Source organism: Sorghum bicolor, chromosome 10, assembly GCF_000003195.3.
Source record: "Sorghum bicolor cultivar BTx623 chromosome 10, Sorghum_bicolor_NCBIv3, whole genome shotgun sequence".
Classification (NCBI taxonomy): domain Eukaryota; kingdom Viridiplantae; phylum Streptophyta; class Magnoliopsida; order Poales; family Poaceae; genus Sorghum; species Sorghum bicolor.
In genome coordinates, this window is record NC_012879.2 from 57,283,973 (window position 1) to 57,306,737 (window position 22,765).

Genomic DNA, 22,765 nt, shown 5'->3' on the forward strand with positions numbered 1-22,765 from the left:
TGATGTGCAGTGATGATACAACCATTCAGCTTAAAACGCCAGTTCTGCTTCTGAGAATTCGTGACTGATAGAGCTGATTCGTATCTGAGCCTCAATCACTCACATGTCTTTGCACCTTCGTACTCGCCATAGGGTAGGTTCATTCACTCTGATCGTAAGAATTAGTTTGGAAATCTCACTCATTGGCCAATGATGAAATCGCCCAATTGGTTTGATGCTGCTGTCGTCTCCAAGTTCCTGCTTGTCAGGAAGAACCTACTTGGAGCCGCTTCAGTCGCTTGATAACTCTGGGCAAATCTGAGGTCATTGATGAAATTTCAAATTTCTTCTGGTTTTGATTTGATTTGTTAGTGTAATTAACTATTTCAGCTTTTCAAAAAGTAGTGCCGAGTTTAACTATCCTAGCGCAAGTGTTTTCTGAGTTGCGCGGAGGCTGAAAAACTCGGAACAGCCTGTGTTGTCATCAGCTTCGTCTCTTATTACACTGTGAGATGGGAGTTAAATAACAGCACGAGATTCTTTTTTTAATTTTTTTTGTTGTTTTGGTTAATACTCTCAATTTGAATGGTCCTACAAAAGAAGTAGAATTAAAATTTTCGACCAAATACTTGTAAATAAATTTAATTGTACAATTTTTTTAATGACTAGTGAGCATGCACGTGGGTATCATAAGAAAACATATTCATAACGATGGAATTATAGATGGCATTAAAATTCTAGCTTCTTTTAAGTGGAGAATTCCATTACTCAAATTACTCAATTACCAGTTCGAAATTGCAACCACATCCATCTATACAAATGTGAACAAAGGCAAAAAAACTGACTCACTATGTGATATGAGGAATTTATTTGTTGCTTGAGTGGTGCACCACCATAACATTGATGATAGCTTTGCCCCTGACTGAATACAGTAAAACAATTCTACAATACCCTGATCTAGAGTAAAACAATTCTACAATACCCTGATGTAGAATCAACTACCAGGCTCCTATAGAGTACTACGCTACAAACTCCTAAAGCATGAATGACATTAACATTTATCTGTTATGAGCTAATATCTCCATCTCCCGCATCAAGCCACTTGCAAAGCTTGTGATCGCAGTATGTTGACACTTGACAATGCAGCTTGCCATCAGAGTCTGTCTTTCTTGTGTACTGGGATGTTAGAATTTTTCCATTACCCTTCTACTTCTCACATCCTCGTACCACACTTAAAATATCTTTCTAAAATATGGACAAAAATAAAGATTGTTATCCTATAAAAATATTCAGATATATCCAAGGCCTTGTTTACTTCTACCTAAAAATCTAAAATTTTTTAAGATTTCATGTCACATCGAATCTTAGATGCATGCATGGAGTATTAAATATATACGAAAATAAAAACTAATTGTATAGTTTGGTCGAAATTGACGAGACGAATATTTTGAGCCTAGTTAGTCCATGATTGGACAATAATTACCACAAACAAACGAAAGTGCTATAATGTCGTGAAAGTACTATAATGTCGCGAATTTTTTTCCTTCGGGCCAAACCCTGTGAATGAATATATGAGAATTCTACTTCCGGATCCCACCTCACGAGAATTGTGGTACTAGTAGGTAGTACTACGTACTCTTAGACCTTGTTTAGATGTACCTAAAAATTCAAAAGTTTACATGATTTTTCATCATATTGAATCTTTAGACGCATGCACGAAGTATTAAATTTAGATAAAACAAATGACTAAATGCGAAGTTTACTTATAAATTGTGAGACGAATCTTTTGAGCCTTTCATGGTTAGACAATGTTTGTCAAATATAAATAAAAGTGCTACATTGTCAAACTTCAAAAAAAATTTGCATCTAAGCAAGGCCTTAGTGCGACTTGCCGAACTGGTCGGCCTTAGTACATTTCTAACTATATTTAATGTTTCATGCATGTGCCGTAAATTTCAATGTGACGAAGAATCTGATAGTAAGATTTATCCCATTGGCCAGTGATGAAATCGCCCAATTGCTTTGAGGCTGCTGTCGTCTCCAAGTTCCTGGTTGTCTCGAAGAAGTACCTGTTTGGTGCAGCTGCTCTCGCATGATAGAAATCTGGGCAAATCTGAGGACTGAGGAAGTCCACTTTTGCCCCCTCTAATTATTGACTGGGTTTAATTTTAGCCCTTAACTACAAAACCGTCTGTTTTTCACCCTCAACTATCAAAATCGATCACTTTTAGGGTCTGTTTAGATTGAGGATGAAAATTTTTTGGGTGTCACATCGGATGTGTCGGAAGGATGTTAAGAAGGGTTTTAAAAACTAATAAAAAAATAAATTACATAGCTCGTCAGAAAACTGTAAGACAAATCTATTAAGCATAATTAATCTATTATTAGCACATGTGGATTACTGTAGCACTTAAGGCTAATCATATAGTAACTAGGCTTAAAAGATTCGTCTCATGATTTTCAACCAAACTGTGTAATTAGTTTATTTTTTATCTACATTTGATGTTCCATGCATGTGTCCAAAGATTCGATGGGATGGATGAAAATTTTTTAGGTGAGTACACAGGGCCTTAGCACTTGGACGGAGGACAGAGCGGTTTTGAGGGGTTTCCCTTTTTCTTTTCTATAGTTAAAACTCTGAATTTTATAATGAATTTTTGAAGCATTGAAAATTCAATAATTTTTTTGGGTAACCTTGTCATGATGTTCTCTATGCAGAAAAAATGTGAAACTATGAAAGTAAGTATTTTTTTGGATGCTAAAAAATTAGCTCTTTTAATTAATAAATACATGTTCTATGATTTTTGTAGGATAATATATATATCCTATGATCATGAAACTTTTTGCGTAACTGTTTTATACTAAGATAGATCTTAAAAAAATTTAAGATTAATTTAATGATGTTTGCTTATGTCTCTAATTTATATGTAATTAATAAAGCATATAAATTAGGGATATAAGCAAACATCATCAAATTAATCTTAAACTTTTTGTGAAGGTCTATCTTAATATAAAATAGTTATGCAAAAAGTTTCATGATCATAGGATATATATATTATCCTACAAAAATCAGAACATACATTTATTAATTAAAAAGAGCTAATTTTTTAGCATAAAAACACTTCTCGTTTTTATAGTTTCATATTTTTCCTTCATAGAAAACATCATGACAAGACTACCAAAAAATTTGATGAATTTACCATGATCAAACAATTCACTGTGAAATTCACAGGTTTAACCATAGAAAAGAAAAAGGAAAAACCGCTCAAAGTGACTCAAAACCACCCTGTCCTCTCTCCGGGTGCTAAAAGTGACCGGTTTTGATAGTTGAGAGTAAAAATAGACGGTTTTATAGTTGAGGGCTAAAATTAAACTCGGTCAATAGTTGAGGGGCTAAAATGGACTTAATCCTTATTTAATTGGTACTGTAATATTCCAAAAACTAGTGCCGATTTTAGTTATCCTAGAAGTGTTTTTCTGAGTCGCATGGAGGCTGAAAAACTCACGGACTGTGTGTTGTCATCAGCTTCTTCTCTCCTTCTACTATCTAATTGATTATTTTTGAGAATCCGATCAAATTAGATTTGGTTAAATGTTTATATATTTGGGAGAGCTCTGCTCCTTGTTTCTTTAGAGCATCTCCAAGGGTTTTGGCAAATTAAATTGACATTTGTTGTTGTTTATAAACTTTCAAAACAAAATGCAAAGTCTAAAAATAGGTCATCTCCAAGGGTTTTGCATAATTGAGTTGACAATTAGCCAAAGCGGACCCGGTTGTGAATTTTTTTCTTTGCGCGCGCTCGCGATCGTCTTCCCGCACGACTTTTCTTCGTGCGCGTAAAGTCACCGCCGGTTCTCGCGTTTTCCTCACTGGTCGCACCGCTAGTTCTTCCTGCTCCCCACCGCTCGTTGCAGGTGCCGCCACGACGACCCGTATCATACTCGTATCAGGTTCTACAGCGGACGGTGGCAGTGACGAATCTAGAAAAATATTTAGGGGAGGCTTCTGCTACCTTAAGATAACTTCAACCCCTTCTTAATGAGCATCAATGATAAAAATTTGTAGGAGGGGCTAAGGGGGGGCTACGTGGTTTCTACGGCCATAGGGGGGCTGGAGCCCCACCAGCCCCACCGTTGGCTCCGTCGCTGGACGGTGGCGATGGTGTTGCTCGCAATCGGCAGTGGACGGCGGGTGGTTTCTATCGCGATCGATGAACCATATATGGCGCGAAGAAAGTCCGAGTCACGCGGGGGACCGCGAGACGCGCACGATTGGCCTTTTGCCAAGCCGTACGAGGCTTGGCATATATGCCAAGTTTACTTTCTCATTTGTCAAGTTGCCCAAAATGCAAACTCCAAATACAAAATCATTGGATACCACTTTTTGTGATTTTTGACAAATTACAAGAATGCAAAGTTCAAATACTTATTGATTCTTCGATGGAGCAATTCCATTAGATTCCTATGACGAGGGATGAACGGAGAATCAATTCTTACTAGTTTCAAAGAAAATTAATTTTTTATCAACTTCTTACTCTGCTCCCTCCTAGGAATTCAATAGAATCCCTCTGAGAGAATCAAGAAGCAGAGGAAGAAACAAAGCCAAACATGGCTATTACAACTGCTGTGCGAGATTCCCCCGTACATCTCTTGCACTCCTCGCACTTCCTAGAATATCCATCACAACCAACTGCTTATTAGATTTTGGTCAATCGTTTGACGCCACCATATTCACACTCAATCGTGTTATTGTCTTCGTCACCACATCAAACGAAAATATTGTCAACTTGTCATCCCCACTCCAAGCTTCTTGTAGCTATAACGTCACTTCAATGGTTGTCATTAAGGTTAAAAAAAGATACCTGGCAGAATTTAATCAATGGATCAGCCTTCTATCATAGCTTAGTTACTTTTAGTCCTTAGTTTCATTTTCTACTACACTTCTTTTTTGTTTGGCCTCTTGTTGAGGTTGAGGCTCCCTCTCTCTGTTCTCTTTCATGTCTTTTCCTAGTCTTGTTTTAGCTCTGTCCTGTTTTTTCCCGTTTTATGTACTCTGTCTCTTTTAATAAAGTACTGTAGGGGCGCAAACTCCTCCGTTTTTTAGAAAAATTCTATTTTAAGAAGTCAACTAATCATTTTGACTAGATTTATTAACAATACTAGTATTCAATATTTATATCTCTAAATATATTTACTATGAATGCTTATATGCATAACGAATAAACGTTAGTGTTGTAATTATATATATAATTAAAATTAAAATTGAAAATGTAATTATATATATATATATATATGTATAATTAAAATAAAAATTGATAATGTTTAACTCTGTTTGCGCCTCACGTACGGCAGCCGGATTGCATTGCATCGCTGTTGCAGGGGATTTTTTTAATGCATGGCCCATTTGGTGTTTTTCCCACGCTGATAGTGCCCTAGCAATATCAACATGTTTGAAACTGGATCGACGTCTAGAACAGAGAAAGATCCAAGAATAGGCTCATTACAAAAACAATGCGTACACTGTTCTCGTCGCGGAAGCAAATCAAACACACGCTCTCTACACAGTTTCCGATTTCCATTTTTTTTACCCGGCCGCATTTATGCGTTGCAGCCGTGCTCGTCGATGGACAGTGGTAGCAATGACATGAACTGCTGCATCTCCAGGTTGAACTCGTCGTCGGTGACGGCCGACGACGGCCCCGTCGACCCGCCGCAGGTGCCGAACCAATCCCCCGCCGGGGCGATGGCGAACATGTCGGAGATCCCCACCTCGCTCGCCGTCCTCCTCTTCGCCGGCTTCACGGCCTCTGAAAACGCATCGGTTTCCCGATGCATGCAACGACGACATTGTCAGACGAGACGGTGATCATCGTGCTTGCGCCGCGTGCACGCACGCTCGTGTTCGTCCTACTCTACATTCGACATCGAAATACCAGACGATCGATCGCCGTCAGTTCTGCGCTATCGTTTCGCCGGCGAGCAAGAATCTGAGCAAGAACTGACCGAAGGTGAAGTCCCATGTCGCGCCATGGTGGATGTCCTCTCCCGGAGGGCAGAGCGCGTGCGCGTGCGAGGTGACGTCGCCGTCGCTGCCAACGCCGTGGGCGGGCAGCAGCCTGGATCCGGCCGGCTCGCGGTAGGAGAGCGCGGGCATGGAGGGGACCTTGACCATGCTCGGGTTAGGCCGGAGCATCAGGTGTTCGTCGCCGATCAGCATCGACTCCAGCAGCCCCACGCTGCCGCTGCCACTGCCGCTGCTGGAGGTGTCGAATTGTTGGTTCGAAGGGAGCTCCAACTGCTGCGCTCTGGCGGTGGCGGTCGGCAGCGGCGGCAGGCCCGAGGAGACGATGCCGCTGCCGAACGCCGCCGCCGCGCTGCCGTTGTCCTGGTGGAACGCCGGCTGCGGCTGCTGCTGCTGCTGGTGGTGGCTGCCTCCGATGTGGTGGAACACCTGCATCTGGTTCAGGAGCGGGTAGTTCTGGTTGATCTGCAGCGGCGAGTGCGTGGGCGACGGCGACGGCATGGTGGGCGGCAGCGCGACGAACGGGTTGCTGGCGTCGTAGAGGAGCGGCGGCGGCGGCGGAAGGCTGGCGTTGGCGTTGGCGTGGGCATTGGCGTCGGCGTCGGCGTTCTGCGCGCGGAGAATCGCGATGTCCCGCTCGACGTCCGGCGGGTAGAGCGGCAGGCCCGCGCGCTGCCGGCGCTTGAGGCGCGTGTTCCAGTAGTTCTTGATCTCGTTGTCCGTCCTCCCTGGGAGCTGCATGCATGCATGCGACCGAAGCCAAAGAAAGACGATGAGTTCTTCACGGCCGGCGTGCGTGGCGCTGATCGTCGGAATCCCTCAAGAAACTGAAGAATACGCTGGGACAGGCAGGGACGACTCACGTAAGAGGAGATTTTCGCCCACTTGTTGCCGTTGAGGCCATGGAGGATGAGGATGTGGCGCTCCTCCTCGGGGGAGAAGGGGCCCTTGCGGAGGTTGGGGCGGAGGTGGTTGGCCCACCGGAGGCGGCAGCTCTTGCCGCAACGAAGCAGCCCCGTCTCCCGGCGCACGGTGTTCCAGTTGCCCTCGCCGTGGCGCCGCACGTGGTCCACCAGCAGCTTGTCCTCCGCCTGCGTCCACGGCCCCTTCCTCAGCCCGCCGCCGCCGGTGCCGCCTCCTCCTCCTCCTTCCACCCCAACGCTGCCGCCGCCGCCGCTCCTCGCCATCGTCGTCGCTCCGTCCGCCAGCTTAGTCGTGGCCTTCTCGATCTCCTCCCCTCTCAGCCCCGGGAACAGGGCAGAGAGCGAGAGAGCGAGAAGACGATCGACGCGGCGGTCAGTTCAGTTCCTCCGACGAATGAGCCGCCGGCCGGGGAGGATCGGAGGATCTCCAACAAGATGCCCTGTGCCTAGGCCGGAGCGCAGCGCGCAGCCATGCAATGCGACGACGCAACCGCGCGCACCGGCGGGTTGCTGTGTAGCTGGGAAAAACGAACGGGCACGGCGGGTAGTGGTCGGTGGGGCGACGGCCTTCCGCCGCTGGGCCGGCGGAGGGGAAGGAGGGGGGGAAGACGAAGACTGAAAGGGAGGCGTGGTAATGGACTAATGGCGGCAGAGCGCGGCGGGGGGCGCTGTGGGCGGAGCGGGAGGGGAGGGGAGGGGGTGATGAGGTGGGCGGTGCAGCTCCCGAATCGGCCCGGGAAGCGCTCGTCGCCGCCTAATGCTGCGGCTTCAGTTGGCGTGCATGCATGCATGCATGGCATTTGCGTGCGGAAAAGATATGGTCTTGTAAAAAGTTTAGGACCGTTGCTTGCACACGCTCGCTCGCTGCTTTGGCATCGCCGAGATCGCAGGAGCTTCGGTTCCACCCTGTCCACACTCCACAGTCGATCTCGTGTCCCGTGCATGTCCGCCTACGACTCTCTCGCCCATTCTCTTTAGGCATCGATCTGATGCTTCTAGATGAAATTGGATCACTATATTCATGGGGGAGTATACAATAAGGACCATCACCATATATCTAATGCTAGTTGTTAATAATTAATCAAAATTCGATAATGTGTATATAGGGAGTACTAAGTTTTTTTTTTGAAACAAAAATTGCTTTTAAGATTTGTGTTTAGCCATAGATTCACTAGTGATGATGAGGAACGGTCGAGAACTAGATGATATCAAGATGGTGGATTTTTTTTAGAAAAAAAGGAATATCTTCTTTAAGATCTGTGTTTAGCGCCATAGATTCACATGACGATGATGCTAAGAGAGGACCAAGTTGAGGAGATCAAGATGGTGTGGATTGTGTATTATTGTTTCAAACAACATAAAAGAGGGAGTTATGCAAGACACCGATGGGGTTGATTTTGCATTAGGGAGGACTATGTGTGTGTGAGAGAGAAGTTCAACTAGGGATCGAACCCTCTCTTATGGTTGCCACAAGCTTATTAGAGCCCATCCTAAATCCCTATGTAAATTTGTAGCCATGGAAGCCTACAAGAAGGGACTACGTGTAGAGATGAGAACGAGACCCTACTAGTATTTGTTTCTAGATCCACATTTGGTTACAAGGATTGACCACTACAAGAATTAGTTGAACTATTTTTAGGATGATAATTCGGTAGGTACTTTTTTTTTTCTACGGGCCATGTGGCTTTGCCATACAATCTGAGAGGGAGATATGCAGCATAGGGATGTTAGCACGGGGAAGAGAGGGAGAGGTGGTGGCGCACACTTGGCACAGGGTGTGGTGAGAGGTCGATCAATTGTGCATGAGCGTGGCTATAGGAGACATGGTCGCACGAGGTGAGAGGTATGGAGACATATGGTTGGAGGAAGGACAGGAGAGCCTGGCAAGGCAGACCTGCCCTTAGAGAGAAAATATGTGCACCCTCACTCTAGTGGCAAGCAGTGAAAACGACGAAAATACCCGATGTGACCTCGTTACCTTATCCTAGAGCAAAATCACCTTTCCATCCATCAGTAAGTGATAGTTACCTTCAAATCTGATAGCAGTGGCGTGTAGGTAATAAGAAAAGTTTGGTAGTGGCATGTTATCCTCAACTTTTTTTATGAAATATATGTAATTTTAATATTTTTTTAGTAGCATGTAGGTGAAAAAATCTCTAAAAATGTAATATGGAGATAGAGCGACTATAATAGCTGAGTGAGGAGGAGGAAGGGGTACATTTTTTTTACCCTTTACATAACATCAAGTGGATTGATTATCAATAGGCCGAATAAGAAGGGGGCTATATAGTTTGGTTATTTGTTACTAGTTCCTCATTTCTAAACTATAGTTTACTTTAGTGTTGCTCTAATTCAAATAACTCTAACTTTGGAAATCTTAATATAAAAAAATAATAATTAACCCTACTAGTTCAATTAAATGCACTATCATTTTTTTGCGAGTTTCTTCAAAATATTTTCATTGTGAATCCAATGAAATTAATTCAATACTATAAATGATCTAGGTGCATTGTGTTTTATAAAATTAGATAAAGTTAAAGAAGTTCGACAAAACAAAAGTAACCTACAGTTTAAAACAGTCGTCTCTATCCAATGATCAAACATTTGACCGCCCTTTCTTCAATTAAAAAATTAGACCCACACCACACTAATCTTTGCATGGCCTCCCAAATCCCTAACCCGTGCAGCGCCATAGTGGCATCTGGAGAACTTAAACAACTACTTCCTTCGATCTAAATTACAAGATATTTTGATTTCTCTCTGTACAAAATGCTTTAACCATGTAAGTCTATATCCACTCAATCGTGAATGGTTGAGGTTGGAATCATGTAATTCCGTTATCTAAAAAAGTTAAACAACTATAGTTCTATGCAACAGTTGTTTTCATTGGAGGAGATGATGAAACACACATAGTTATATAGATACTTGACGTAAGAAGTATAAATGTTTTGCATCATACTCTCTCTTCTAATACATAAAACGTTTTGGTTTTTTATAAATATATATCTTTTGATATTCACTTAGATATCCATGACGTCTTGACGTATTTTAAAAGCAATGTACCTAGAAAAGTTAAATCATCTTATTATTAATTTAGGATGAAGAAAATACGTACACACTCTTAATCGGTGATACACTTTGCATCCAAATCATTTAGCTGCCAAACTATTTAGGCCCTGTTTAGTTCCCTACCTAAAATTTTTTCGTCCATCCCATCGAATCTTTGGACACATGCATGAAACATTAAATGTACATAAAAAAATAAACTAATTACACAGTTTGATTGAAAAACGTGAGACGAATCTTTTAAGCCTAGTTACTCCATGATTAGTCTTAAGTGCTACAGTAACTCACATGTGCTAATGATAGATTAATTATGCTTAATAGATTTGTCTTGTAGTTTCCAAATGAGCTATGTAATTTGTTTTTTTATTAGTTTCTAAAAATCCCTCTCGACATCTTTCTGACACATCCGATGTGACACCCAAAATTTTTTTATCTCCAATCTAAACAGGCTTGATCAGTCAGAACTTCCGGTCCCACACCCACTTGGAAGGAGTTGACATCACCTGCCGATGACCAACACGAATGGCGCCCAAGTTCCGTTACACGGCGCCCCGTTGACCCGTTCTATCCCATCCCATCCACATCCAGCAGGGCACGGATACCGCCGCCGCCGCCGCCGCCGCCGCTCGCTCACGGAGGAGTCACGGACTCGCGGTGAAGCGGGTTCCTTTCGTCGCGCAACGCAAGGCACGTTCCAGGCGGTGGCGGTGACCCCGTCCGGCCGTCCTGGCTCACAGGCGCTCCACACTTCTTTCTTTTTTTGGTTTCTTCCCGGCACTCTCCGTGCGCCACGGCACTGCCGCCCACCCACGCCACTGTACGCGGCGGAGCTGAGCTCCAAGGAAGGCGGCGCGCGGCACGACCTGCCATTCTGTACCTATGCTAGGCTAGTGCCTACCACACCGACACGACACCGTCTGGATTCGCCGTCCTCCGCTGCACTGCCGCCGCCGCAATTCCATACCACACTCGCTTGTCGCTTCCCTCCCATTCCGATACGTCCAGCCAACAAACCCAACACGGGGCGAGCTGCCTCCCATTAATTTACTCGCAGCAGACAGTGTACCCTGCACTGTCGGTGGCCGCCTCCCGCCCGCGCACATGGGTCTCATGCCATGGCCTCATGGGGAGGGGAGAGGGAAGGCACGGAGGGAATGCGTGGACCGTGGCGGCGTCCGCTCCGGCCTCCGGGATTAAAGAATCCAGAGCATGGCTTCCTCGCGCCTCGGTCTCCTCCTTCCTTGCCTGGCCGTCCATGTCCTTCTGCTGCTGCTGGACCTGAGAGGAGGAGGAGGTGGTGGTGGTTGTGGCTGGCGGCGGCGCGCCGGCGGCGGCCATGGGTTGGAGGCGGGGAGGAGGCGCGGATGGCGTGGCCAGGAGGTGGGTGCTGCTGCTCTGCGTCGGGAGCTTCTGCCTCGGCCTGCTCTTCACCGACAGGTTTATTCCGTTGCTCGCTCCGTGAGATCTTGACTTCGCCAGTTCATCCTGTCGACACTTGTGCCTCGTTCCGCACGCTCCTTGGTACGAACGATGGATGTGGGAAAGATCCTTGGGTTTCTGGTCAACTACAACATTCTGCGGTTTGGGGCAGAGGGAATGTAGGTTGCTTAGACTTGGACCGCACTATTTACCTCAACTTGTGAGTCGTCAGTGTCCGTAGTAGGACTTCAGTTCCCTGAATCCCGCGAGAGTGTTGCTAATTTGGGAACTGGGATTGCTCAGCTGCTCACGGCTTCAAGAATTCAGACTTTGCCATCGTTGTTATGCTGGCTTGTTTGTTCACGTATTGGGGCTGACTGCTGAGCCCACAGTCAATGACCCTGCACATTTGGATTGTTCAGAGTGGAGTGGTAACGCGTACTACAGCGATGGAGCCAGCTGCTGTGTTTTTGCTTTGAGCTGATTGCTAGTGCGGATCATACAGCCCTCTCTGTATCTCAGTCACCTTCTGCTTCAATTCGATCGTATTTGGCTTGATTTCACTCCGGTAGCGGTTCTGCAGCATGCAATTTCTTCCATGAGCTAAAATTTCTTGGAATAGTGATCTTGACAAATGTTTTCTCCAGGATGTGGACTTTGCCTGAAGCAGATGAGGTAGAAGTACCAAATTTAAGAAGAGGGGGAGAGGCTGAGCTTAAGACTGGAGACTGTAATGTGCGCAAAGTAATTTACTTCCCTGCCTCGGTTATTTTCCTGAAAGTATTTTCAACATTTGAATTTAACTCGATGCCTCTCTAGGTATTGAATAGATAGATAGACTGCTATCAATATTTGAAACCCTGCTATCACGTGGCCCATTGATCTTGATGCAACTTTTATGCCCTTATGTTACCAGGTTCAAGGAAAACACAATTACAATGACATGTTGCGTATCTCAGATACTCACCATAATTCACAGTATGTGGTGATCATACATTCATACATGTCTTCTGGCTCTTTGATTTGATTCACGGAAACTTCAAGGAAATTTTTTTCTAATTGGATTTGAACTGGCCTCTTGCAGGACTTTAGATAAGACAATAGCGAACTTGGAGACAGAGCTGTCTGCGGCGAGAACTCTACAAGATTCTTTTCTCAACGGATCTCCAGTGCAAGAAGACTACAAGGCTTCTGAGTCTACCGGTAGGCGCAAGTACCTTATGGTAATAGGTATCAACACTGCTTTTAGCAGTCGCAAGAGAAGGGATTCTATACGCAACACCTGGATGCCTAAAGGTTTTTTCTCATACTGGGTTCCCTATAAAAGTGCTTTGTTTGTTCTTGAAGCAGTTTGATGGTATAAAACATTGACATTGAAGTAATACTTAAAACCAGGGGAAACAAGGAAAAAGCTGGAGGAAGAAAAGGGGATCATAATTCGTTTTGTAATTGGCCACAGGTGTGCACCATCTCTCTGTTATCTATAGATTCTGTTTAATTTTCGCCATTAACTAGTATATGTTGTCGATTGCATGCATGCCATACACATTTGCTTTGGCATATAAAATTTTTTCACACACATCAACATAATTGATAGAAAGGTAGTGGTGACCCCTATCATGCTGTATAGATATACCACTACAGTATGAAGAAACCTGTTATATTCGTTGTACCATACAACCAACTCTTTTAACTCTTTATTTGAATGGTAATATCTTTTTCTACCTATCTTCCATGTGACTTAGCTTTGTTAGCATCTGGACCCATAAAGCTTCTAACATATCAATGTATGCCAATGGTAAAGTTTGTATATAGATATATAGCAAAATGTGACATACTACAAGGAACATGATTGGTGACAAATTAATCCCTAAGTTGGTGAAAGTCCTGTTTACCTGTTATTAGGCTAAAGTCTTGGACAATTTTTTTTTTCACTCAAAACATATTTTTCCTTTTAGTTTACTGTCAGCACAAGCAAGTAATTCTCGTCTATGCTCTCTTTCAGTGCTATTTCAGGTGGAATTGTCGATAGAGCAATTCAGGCAGAGGATAAGAAACATGGAGACTTCATGAGGCTGGTAAGATTTCATTTTATTTGGTTCACTAACAGTTACTTGCTGCCGCCATTGCCTTCTAGATCTATATGTGGACTGTAGTTTTGAGGTCATTATTACTTCCCTTATGTTTTTTCACTCTAATTTTTGTCATGTGCACTTGCATTGTAGGATCATGTTGAAGGATACCTTGAACTGTCAGGGAAAACCAGGACATACTTTGCAACAGCTGTTGCTTTATGGGATGCTAACTTCTATGTGAAGGTTGACGATGATGTACATGTTAATATAGGTATTAAATTTTGATCCAGTGCCTTTTATTGTTGTCCTTTTGCTATTGGAAAGTATTTCCTTTGCTAGGATAGTTACAAGTAGTACTAAGGTGCTAAGTACTTGTATGCAGATCTGAAGCTAAGTTTTTTTGTCTAATCTGTTAATTTCAAATGAAGGAAAAGTTTGTCAGCGTTGACTGTTAGCATATGGAAGGCTCATATGCACCCACCAATTTTCTCTGTATGCAGTAAATTCTATTCCTAACATGACAGTTTTCTGTTTGCAGCTACACTTGGAAATATCTTATCCAAACATATTTCAAAGCCCAGGGTATACATTGGATGCATGAAGTCTGGCCCTGTCCTCTCTGACAAGTAAAAGAAATAGTCTCTTTAGTTTGTTAGTATTTAAACCACTTGCTTTTGCCAGTTGTTACAATGAGATTGTTGCTGTCCAGGGATGTGAGGTACTATGAACCTGAGCACTGGAAATTTGGAGAAGTGGGTAACAAATATTTTCGGCATGCCACCGGTCAACTATATGCTATTTCAAAAGATTTGGCAGCTTACATATCACTAAACAAGTGAGATATGCCCTATCTAGTTTTTTTCCCTCTCAGAATATGACAGTATGACACCACTCCAATCCTATTTCGTTGCAACCATACTAAAATTGTTTCTGCTGATTCGGTTATTGCAGGCATGTCTTGCACAAGTATATCAACGAGGATGTGTCTTTGGGAGCTTGGTTGATAGGGTTAGATGTTGAGCATATTGATGACCGCAGACTATGCTGCGGCACTCCACCTGGTGAGCTTCTGTTATTTTCTGTAACCAGAATGAGTTCATATTGACTGTCCAATTTACTTGCTGGTTTACATTAGCTTGTCGAAAGCCATGGCTAAAGTTGCTAAGAAAAAGCAATAATATCCTCATGCATGCTGATTTTGATCACAGATTGCGAATGGAAAGCTCAGGCTGGGAACACCTGCGCTGCCTCATTCGATTGGAAATGCAGTGGTATCTGCAACTCTGTGCAGAACATCTGGGGGGTTCATAAGAAGTGTTCAGAAGATGAAAAGGCGCTGCTGACCGCATCTTTCTAATCGAAGTGCTCTGTGTTGTCTATCTGTACAATGTGCAAAGAATGTGTCTGATTCATATGTAGGCCTGTAACTAGGTGGCTATGGTTTTACAATTAGGCAACACCACTGGAGCAGGCCGTGATTTTTCTCAGCGTCTGCTGGTGGCAGTCGAGGATTTAAGGGGTGTAGAGCTGACCGATTCTTTTAACAAGTTGGATGGCCATACATATATTGACCTGAATACCTGATAAAAGAACACTATATATTTGCATTTTTCGCTTTCTGAAGGCTACTTCAACATTTTCTCATTTGCTGCATTCAGGGTTGAAACTATAATAGGGCATTTGCAACCGTAAGCTAACCCCTAAAGCCTAACCATTCGAGTCTCTTGGCTGAACGATGCAGCCCCGGGCTGTACTGACTTTGCTAAAAGAAATTGTGCAAATTATTTGGGGGCAATTTCCACTTCTTTAGTGAAATGGCAAGAAAATATATTCAACAGTAGGACAAAGTTATACCAAAAGCCAATTCCTTCATCATAAGTTCAGCTTACTCTTAGACTGCTATCTATGTTTATTATATATAGTCCGATTGATACATGTCCTATAGAACTCGGTACATGTCTAAGGAGGACTCTAAATCTATTTGGAGTACAATACTATTCATATACCTATTGTATCTTTAGGACTATATGTCTATATCTTTGTTCCTAGTCGTACCTATCTATACTTCTAAATCTACTTGGAGTACAATACTATTCATCAATCTATTGTAACAAGAAGTTAGAGTTACATGAAGTCTAAGTTACATGATGACACCTATCTACACTTCTAAGTTCTAACACCATTCACTCCATGACTTTCTAAATAAATAAAACAAAAAACAGGTTACTGTAACAAGAAGTTAGAGTTACATGAAGTCTTACCAAATAAGCTCTAAAATTTGAGCAACAACAATACAAACATTTTTAGAAGAGAAACAAAGTTGCACATTCATGGTTCCCTCAAAAAAAAAAAAAAAGGTGCACATTCATGGGAGCCTCAACCCACTCCACTAGTCCACTTCCACTATCGTCTCTGGTCCACTGGCGCCTAAACCGCCTACCGCCTCCCTCCCATTTTTCGAAATATTCATCCCAACGCGGCAACGCCCTTCCCGCCCGGCCACGTTTTCGTTTCCTCATTTCCCTCCTCCTCTCGCCCCGCCATCATCTCATCATGTCATAAAATCCAAACCCCCCTCCCGTTTCCCCCCAAACCCGCGCACAATTCCAATCCTCCCTCCCCTCCTCCGGATCCTCTCCTCCGCCGACGCCACCCATCCATGGACCGCCGCCTCCGCTCCCCGGCGCGCCGCCCCTCGGCGGAGCGCGGGCAGCAGCAGCACCTCCCGGGCAGCGGCGGCAGCCCGCACCGGTTCCTCCGCCCGGGCGCGCTCGCGCGGCTCCGCGACTCAAGGGTCCTGGCGCGCTCCCTCCGCTGCGCCGCGCGGGCGCGTCCCCAGCTCCCGCCGCCTTCCACCTCCTCGCCTCCCCGCTCGCCCGCGCCCGCCGCCTGGGACGGCGTGCCGTGCTTCCTCGGGACCGGGCCCGCCGCGAGGGGGATGCGCTACCCGCTGCGGAAGAAGCTCGCGGCCGCCCGCGCCGTGGTGTTCCTGCCCCCGCCGCCGGAGGCAGTGGAGGCGTTTATGGATGCGTTCGCGCCGCCGGCGGCGGCGTCGCCGGACGTGGTCGCCGCGCACTGAGCGGTGGTGGCTTTTCCCGCTCGGCGGTTGTCGTCGCTTGTCTAGTCATTAATTACTTAAGTTAGAGATATATGGTATATAGATAATGTGCAGATGGATCGGTTTATGTTTCTGCTAGCTTCTTGTATGGATCTGGACTTGGTATATATAAATCTAAGAGTTGTTGATGATCCCAGTGCCTACAGATTTTGTTTGTGCGTTGATTTGATTCACACGCGAATTCAGATTTCAACAAAATTGCGTACGCCAGTTTGCACGAATCTCTCATTCAGGGTCTATTTTAGCAGAACTCCTAATTCTCTGAAATGAACCAAAAAGACTGCGTATTGTAGTTCGCACGAATCTAGACATTTGAAGCCTATTTGGAACGTAGGAATTGCATAGGAATCACGCAAAAATTTTATAGGAATCAGTTTAATTTCCCAGGAAAAACGCACGAGCAGTGAAAAATTCCTGTGTTCCAGGCAAACAGCCCTTTAGGGTCTTATTTAGCAGAGCTATCGATAATGGTTCCAGAGCTAGAGGACTGAGAGCTGAAGAAAGTAGTTTCTTGATTCATCATCGAGACTTTTTTTTTCAGAGATAATTTCTCTGAGAGAATCAACTTCCACACAGAGCTTAGAGCTGGAGAAGCTATACCAAACAGGCCTGCGAGCAAGTTCACATGAATCATGTCATCCAGATTCAATGAAATACAGACGAGCAGGATCAAAAAATGGCAACCAACTCATGATTCGATCAAGGCACGCTTCCCTTGCACTTGTGTATTCACATTTAGATTTTTCTTACTAGTACACGATAGTGTAAACGCCACTGCTACTGCCCAATACAAAACTGTGTTCATAGTATATGCTATATTTTGCCTTTGGCTTGAAAGATTGAACAACATTTCTCGCCTCATGTCTCCCTTCTCCACTGTGTTTGCCAGCTACTTTACTGAGATACATACAACAAACAACATAAACAAGAAGCAAAGCAAAGTTTGGTATCAGCTCTTGCGCAGGTTTCTGCTTGCTTGAGCAGCAAGTGCGATCGACCTCGCGTCGATGTCATTCATCATGTAGTCCCTTTCAGCGCGGCGCCGCTGCTGCCTTTCCCGTTTGGCCCTCTTGGGTGCCAGCCTTGCTTCCCTCTCCACATAGGCCAGCCTGAACCTTTCCGCTATTGGTATTTCAGGCGGAGCATTTGGATTCGGTGGAGCAACAGGTCTCCGAGGAGCAGCAGAAACAGCCCATGTTTTGGGATCAATATCCTCAACTACGGAATGGTCCAGTGGTACGCTTGCCAATGCTTCCACTGGGACTTTGGATCCCGAGAGGTCGAACAGTGATGGTTGTGGGTTGACAGTAACACGAGGACATTCGGCAGCTAGAGTCTCCTTTGAGTTATCATCTATCTTTGGCTGCAAAACGGGGAAAATATTAATTGAACACAAGATATGCATTGGTGAATTGTGAACACACCATAAATCATAGCTAGAAAAGAAGTGAACTTGCATGCATACCCAAACAAGCCATCTTAAAGACTCTGCACCGCCTCCTATATCTAGTGTATCAAGTTCCTCCCATGAGTCCTCCTCAAGAGTATTCAATTTGGGTTTCAAGAGATTCAAGCACCTCCGTGCCGTGACTTCACTTCTTGGACATCCTCTGCAACCATAGGGTTCAAGCTATTTTTAGTATCCTGTTATGCGGGAAGTGGGATACAATGCATAGTCAACAACTCAACAATGAAAGGTTATATTTGCCTCATGGGGAAGGGCAAACTAAAAAGCAAAGAAAAGTCCCACACAAGGTGACTGGCTAGTGGTTATTAATGCAAACTCAAGTAGACTTGTGCACACATGATTGAATATAAAATTATTTTTAACAATAAATATTGATGATTCATATAAAAATAATATCACATATCAGTTTATAGAAGACTAAAAGAGATACCCTATTGTTAGTTAACTGCGAAGAATCACATAATTTTCTCTTTTCAGTCCCATGCATTCATATGTTCGGTTTGAGCAAATAGCAAGCACAGTTCTTGCCATAACATATAAATCAAGAATGCATGAGAAAGATGCCATACATAACAGGTATGGATAACACCACATTCATATACTTATCAAAAAGAAATTGAAGGTAAAGACATGAAAGTACATTGAGATTGATTGACCAGGTTATGCATGCAATTTGTTGGAAGTCATACCCACATCTCAATATCTCCAAGGATGGGCAGTGGCATACAATCTCAGACACACCAGCAGTAGTAATTTTATCACAGCGACTGCATGAGAAAGATGCCATAAATAAGATGCAAATTTAGTTGAACATTTAGTAGGTAAAAAACAACTAAACACAAAGCCTTACCTAATATCAACTGCCCGTAAATTACTACAAACATTTGCTACAGTAGCCAAACCAGCATCAGTTACATCAGAGCCAGATATATCTAGGATTTCCCAGGAGCTTTCAGCAAGAGAAGTCAAAACATCATCATTCAGGAGCCTTCTTCTCCTTGCAATAGACATAATTGCCAACTGTATGACATAATAATTAAACTCAGTTGTCACTAATTCACAATAACATGCATAAGTATATGTAGACATGAGATGTCAGTATATGAACTAAATCGACAGCCATTGTTTTGCAATTACTGGACCTGGTCACTTCAAAACCTTAAAAATACTTATGCAAAGCGTGAGGTCAACTTGCTAACAACAGTTGCTACAAGGACATATATAATGTTAAGAGCCTCAGTACATGTCACACATCAAACTTTTGTTTTACTCCCTCCATTTGAGTTTTAGAGGCGTCTAAGCATTTTTCACAGAGACCAAGGAGATTTTTAATTGTCCATGAGTGTCACGGGGTGAGTGAGAGAATCAGTACAGCGGAGCCAGAGATGCAGCGAGGCAAGTACAAATACTCCATCTGTCCCTGAAAGCTTCAACTCCTAGAGTTGTCCTAAGTCAAACTTTTAAAACTTTGACCGAATTTCTAGAAAAAAGCTAAGATTTATAGTACCAAATTAATACCATTAGATTTATCATAGAATATATTTTCATAAGATACTCATTTTATGTCATAGATATTGATGCTCTTTTCTATAAGTGACTGGCACGAATTCTAGAGGGACTACTAGTAGCCCATGATATAGGAAACTGTGCAGTGCAGTTGGGAAGGAAGAAAAGAGATGGAGTGCATTCAGGCCTTGTTTAGTTTCCAAAAAATTTCAAGATTCCCCGTCACATCGAATCTTTGGACGCATGCATGAAACATTAAATATAGATAAAAAAATAACTAATTGCACAGTTTGCCTATAATTTGCGAGACGAATCTTTTGAGTCTAGTTAGTCCATGGTTGGACAATAATTATCAAATACAAACGAAAGTACTACAGTAGCCAAACCTAAAATTTTTCACAACTAAACAAGGTCTCACTCCGTACAGGAATACTGCATGCGCATGTCAGTCCCAACTCCTGAGGCATCCACAGCTGTGCCCATACCTCATGCGTCTGTAAATACTGGAAGCATTTCTAGAGCTCGTGCGCCTGTAAAACTCAAATGGAGGGAGTATTGTTTTAACAGTTCATTCCTTACTACTGATCATATTAACCATTCCTATGTTTTTCTGATGTTAGTGTTATTTTTTTTCTAAAACTCGCAGGAGAGCTACATATCATAATATTAAGAAGAAAGAAAATGGTAAGAACCCCTATCACGCCCCTAGTCACCGCGGAACGGGACGATGCAGCGTTCCACGTTCCGGGAACGAGCGTTCCGGATGGGAACGCGGGAACGAAATCGTTCCCACAGTGTAAAAATTGCATCTAAAACATCGTTCCCGTTCCCGGTTCGTCGTTCCTCGATCCGTCGTTCCGGGAACTCCGGTGACTAGGATCACGCCACATAGAGGTTCAATCAAACCATGCACACTTATTACAAGAAAAACAACATGACCATGACGGCATGACTCTCAAGTGGCACATGTTCAGCCCCCCAAAACTACAACTCTCCGCTAGCGAACAGCAAAGCACTAGCTAAGCTCAGAGATTCATGCTAATATGAGCGTTGTACATTCTAATATATGCTATTTTCAAACTTTAAAAATACAAATTCAACAGCAATCAAACAAAAATGTAGATGGCCCCTTCTTTCAGATTAATGCCCTCTATATTCGTATTTTGAAGCAAGAGTTACATCTCACAAGTCATTAAGTCAACTAGAAGAAAGGAGAGCATTTCGTAAACAAATTAATCAGTGTTGGGAGCCATCAAATGAACTTAGCAGTAACTACAAGAACATGCAATTTTCTTTTCAGTTAGTGAACAGCACCATAGCAAAGAACTGGGCTTACAACCTAAAACTTAAAGGTGAACTCTATCTAACAATAAAAAACCTTACATAATAGGTACACATTTTATTCCGGCAGCGAGGCAATGATGCATAAATTGACAACCAAACAAAAGACAGATGCATAAAGATACCTTTATGTGGGGTGGAAATAAGGCAGCAAATTCAGAAATATCAGTGATGATATCTTCAAGATGCTGACCAAGGGTGCCAAGGCACAAGCTGACCAATTTCCGAGGATTAGCCTTCTTCGAGAAAGAATCTGAAGTACAATTTTGAAGTAAATATTTGGAGATGCTGCTGCATACGCATTAGTAATTTGATAAGTTTATCAACACAATGCACCAATCATTCATTTCAATTTAGTGATAAAGGTTTCAGTTTCTGTTCAATATAAACTAAGGGTGCATTTGGCCAGACTCCGCTCACAGTGCTCCGTCGCCAGAGCTGGAGCTGGAGCGCGCCCAAACACGCCCTAACTTTCATATGTCATCTTCTTGGCAGTGGCCATAAATTTATCCATAAATAAAACAACTAGATATATGGAATACATGTCAATCAGTGGGAGTTCAGTATCTTCCTGAAATCTCATTAATTAATAGAACCATCAAAGCAAAGCACACAACACTAATACTACAAACTAAAGTGAATCAATCGAACCCGCCACTGCTTTATCATCCTAGAAAAAAAATTAATTCTGTCTATCCATCTTTCGTTTTGCAGGAGACACCAGCACACGAAATCAATCACGGAAACTCTAAGCATCCATAACCAATACACAGTCAGCCAATTCCTCTTCGTTTTTCTCTACATCAGTTGACAGCCACGACAGCTAGTTACCCCACATAAGCGAACAAGAGCAGGGAGCTTACAGAAGGAGGGCGACGGTAGGAAACTCTTGGGCTTGGGGTTCTGGCGCGGCGCGACACGGACAACGCTGAACGACGCCGCCAGCTCGGCCACCACCGATTTCCCCTTGTCCATCCTGCCCCGTGGGGTCAGATCGAGGGCAGCCGTCGGGTCCTCGAGGCGGGCGCGGGAAAGGGAGCGGGGCGGGGACGGCCGCGGCAACAAGGTGGGCGCTGCCGGAGGTGGCGTTGGCGCGCGAGGCGGGATGGCGGTAGTGGTAGCAGGAACGGAGCCGGGGGCGACGGCAAGTGGGCGGGGGCAGGTAGATGGTCGCGAGGCGGCCAGGTCGTGCACGGTCGGCCGCCGGAACGCGTCGGGCCTTTTTTTATTTCGGGAAATTCCAGCACTTTCGTTTTTATTTAACAAATATTATCTAATTATAGAGTAACTAGGTTTAAAAGATTTATCTCGTGATTTTCGTTTTTATTTGACAAATATTATCCAATTATAGAGTAACTAGGTTTAAAAGATTCATCTCGTGATTTACAGGTAAACTGTGCAATTAGTTTTTATTTTTATCTATATTTAATACTTCATGCATGTGGCGTAAGATTCGATGTGATAGAAAATCTTGAAAAGATTTTGCTTTTTGGGTGAACTAAACACCTTAGCCCTTTTTTTTTCCCAAAAGCAAGTTGTTTTTTTTCGGGCTCGGGTTTTACCTAACTTTATTTTTTTTTCCTGAAGTAGAGAAAAAAGATCGAACTTCCATCTATGTAAATCTTGAACTTTCAAATCCAGCTGTGAACAGTGTACCACTGAAATTAGAAACTCCAGAAAAGTTCGCTCTTACATTCACAAATATTTACTGCGTTGCATATTTGCACATTGATTTTGAATGATGAGACAATTTTCGAGATAAATAAACAAAACTACAGAAGACACCTGGCTACAGTTTACAAGATTCGCTATCCCTGAATAATGATAATAGTGGCTGCTACGGTTCAA

The 22,765-nt window shown here is 43.6% G+C and overlaps 4 protein-coding genes across 6 annotated transcripts; 2 read left to right on the plus strand and 2 right to left on the minus strand.

Moving 5' to 3' along the window:
- On the minus strand, positions 5,405–7,534 carry LOC8083214 (transcription factor MYB120). 2 transcript variants are annotated; one of them, XM_002438812.2, is made up of 3 exons: positions 6,865–7,534; positions 5,983–6,736; positions 5,405–5,786 (listed from the first exon to the last, which is right to left on the minus strand). In XM_002438812.2, exons 1-3 carry the CDS (start codon positions 7,186–7,188, stop codon positions 5,578–5,580), a joined length of 1,287 nt encoding a protein of 428 aa, XP_002438857.1. In that variant the 5' UTR covers positions 7,189–7,534; the 3' UTR covers positions 5,405–5,577. The 2 variants fall into 2 exon arrangements, with proteins under 2 accessions (XP_002438857.1, XP_021304857.1); XM_021449182.1 differs by lacking the exon at positions 5,405–5,786 and adding an exon at positions 5,793–5,891.
- On the plus strand, positions 10,696–15,112 carry LOC8083288 (probable beta-1,3-galactosyltransferase 2). Of its 2 annotated transcripts, none has more exons than XM_021448917.1 (11): positions 10,696–11,427; positions 12,057–12,144; positions 12,326–12,387; positions 12,494–12,705; positions 12,805–12,868; positions 13,415–13,487; positions 13,635–13,755; positions 14,023–14,110; positions 14,194–14,319; positions 14,436–14,545; positions 14,693–15,112. In XM_021448917.1, exons 1-11 carry the CDS (start codon positions 11,327–11,329, stop codon positions 14,839–14,841), a joined length of 1,194 nt encoding a protein of 397 aa, XP_021304592.1. In that variant the 5' UTR covers positions 10,696–11,326; the 3' UTR covers positions 14,842–15,112. The 2 variants fall into 2 exon arrangements, with proteins under 2 accessions (XP_021304592.1, XP_002437448.1); XM_002437403.2 differs by having other exon boundaries at positions 10,706–11,427; positions 12,057–12,153.
- LOC8061615 lies at positions 16,078–16,738 on the plus strand. Its single transcript, XM_002437404.2, has one exon. The coding sequence runs from the start codon at positions 16,144–16,146 to the stop codon at positions 16,561–16,563; it is 420 nt and encodes a 139-aa protein (XP_002437449.1). The 5' UTR covers positions 16,078–16,143; the 3' UTR covers positions 16,564–16,738.
- On the minus strand, positions 17,269–22,029 carry LOC8061616. Its single transcript, XM_002438813.2, has 6 exons — positions 21,781–22,029; positions 21,043–21,170; positions 18,921–19,090; positions 18,760–18,837; positions 18,068–18,212; positions 17,269–17,965 (listed from the first exon to the last, which is right to left on the minus strand). The coding sequence occupies exons 1-6, from the start codon at positions 21,890–21,892 to the stop codon at positions 17,552–17,554; spliced, it is 1,047 nt and encodes a 348-aa protein (XP_002438858.1). The 5' UTR covers positions 21,893–22,029; the 3' UTR covers positions 17,269–17,551.

Excerpts from the sequence above, each read along its gene's own strand:
- LOC8083214 (XM_002438812.2), bottom strand. The coding sequence starts at position 7,188 with ATGGCGAGGAGCGGCGGCGGCGGCAGCGTTGGGGTGGAAGGAGGAGGA. Across the intron at positions 6,737-6,864 it reads GGGCGAAAATCTCCTCTTAC|CTCCCAGGGAGGACGGACAA; the intron begins GTGAGTCGTCCC and ends GCATGCATGCAG. Across the intron at positions 5,787-5,982 it reads GACATGGGACTTCACCTTCG|AGGCCGTGAAGCCGGCGAAG; the intron begins GTCAGTTCTTGC and ends ATGCGTTTTCAG.
- LOC8083288 (XM_002437403.2), top strand. The coding sequence starts at position 11,327 with ATGGGTTGGAGGCGGGGAGGAGGCGCGGATGGCGTGGCCAGGAGGTGG. Across the intron at positions 12,388-12,493 it reads GATACTCACCATAATTCACA|GACTTTAGATAAGACAATAG; the intron begins GTATGTGGTGAT and ends GGCCTCTTGCAG. Across the intron at positions 14,320-14,435 it reads GCTTACATATCACTAAACAA|GCATGTCTTGCACAAGTATA; the intron begins GTGAGATATGCC and ends CGGTTATTGCAG.
- LOC8061615 (XM_002437404.2), top strand. The coding sequence starts at position 16,144 with ATGGACCGCCGCCTCCGCTCCCCGGCGCGCCGCCCCTCGGCGGAGCGC.
- LOC8061616 (XM_002438813.2), bottom strand. The coding sequence starts at position 21,892 with ATGGACAAGGGGAAATCGGTGGTGGCCGAGCTGGCGGCGTCGTTCAGC. Across the intron at positions 18,838-18,920 it reads TTACGGGCAGTTGATATTAG|TCGCTGTGATAAAATTACTA; the intron begins GTAAGGCTTTGT and ends TTTCTCATGCAG. Across the intron at positions 17,966-18,067 it reads CTTTAAGATGGCTTGTTTGG|CCAAAGATAGATGATAACTC; the intron begins GTATGCATGCAA and ends CCCGTTTTGCAG.